This window comes from Galeopterus variegatus, unplaced genomic scaffold (assembly GCF_000696425.1).
Source record: "Galeopterus variegatus unplaced genomic scaffold, G_variegatus-3.0.2 Scaffold9303, whole genome shotgun sequence".
NCBI lineage: Eukaryota > Metazoa > Chordata > Mammalia > Dermoptera > Cynocephalidae > Galeopterus > Galeopterus variegatus.
Genome location: NW_007735414.1, coordinates 77471 through 78470, shown reverse-complemented (window position 1 = coordinate 78470; position 1000 = coordinate 77471). Strand labels below are relative to the sequence as shown.

At 30.7% G+C, this 1000-nt stretch overlaps 1 protein-coding gene across 1 annotated transcript in view; it reads right to left on the bottom strand.

Moving 5' to 3' along the window:
• Positions 1 to 254: 254 nt before the first annotated feature.
• The window catches only part of LOC103609172 (spindle and kinetochore-associated protein 2-like), a gene marked incomplete at its 3' end in the record, with an annotated part of 3228 nt that continues 2482 nt past the window's right edge, over positions 255 to 1000 (bottom strand). Inside the window, exon 2 of the mRNA XM_008593522.1 lies at positions 255 to 431. Coding sequence (XP_008591744.1) covers positions 255 to 431 — 177 coding nt within the window. The remainder of the gene's footprint in view (positions 432 to 1000) is intronic.

The window sequence follows — 1000 nt, the reverse complement described above, 5'->3', positions numbered from 1 at the left end:
TTATTTTAAAATAAAAGGAGCTGGTTTGTTAGTTCAGTTAGTCAGAATGCGGTGCTTATAAAACCAGGGCCTGGGGTTTGATCCCTGTATCGTACAGCCAAAAAACAAAACAAAACCTCATTTCTATTAGCAGTTCAAACTGACTGCTGATTTTTTTTAAATTTTAATATAAAATGTAAGTTACTGAGAGTTTATCTTTCAAAGTGACACAAACTAAAACTATACAAATCCAACTTGTTAACTGAAAGCATTACCTCCAGGTCTGTTTGCTTTTGTAGTTTTTGCATCATGGTCATAGTCTTATTCAAAGTAGCACAAATGCGGCTCTTAGTCTCTCTCTGTTCAACAGCAACTGGTTTAAAGCGTGCATAGAAAGTTTGATATCGAGACTTTATCACTGACAATTCCTTCAAGAGTGTAACTGGATTTTTCTACGTCAAGAAAAAAGTTAATATAAATTACACCATGGAAAGGAAAAATTAAGCTTCTTTCTAAGAATGAAAATATACACAACACATTCTATCATCCATTTAATTGAACACTGTTGAGTATTTAATTATGCAACTGTGTGACAGAAAATGGGAGGTGGAGAAAAAAGAGAACTATAAGACTTAAATCTTATCCCCAAGTAATGTATAACCTAGGTACAGAAACAACCCATTTAAAAAATAGCAATATTAAACAGTAAATAAAGTTACTTTCCGTATATAACATTTGATGCAGAGTTCACAATGATTAGGTACACAGTATTTCTAAAGTACAATTCTAAATGCTATTCAGAAGACTAGACACTATTTTTTGTTCTGAAAGAATAGGACAACTTGAATCCACTTATAAAATTCTTAAACATACTATCATGAGGCTAATGTATGTATAGATACCAATTTACTTATATATATACAATATACAAAATTCATGCCAACTCAAACAACTATATTAATAAACTGCATTGGTTTTTCAAATTCATTTTGTAATATAAATAGCCACTATTCCATAAAAG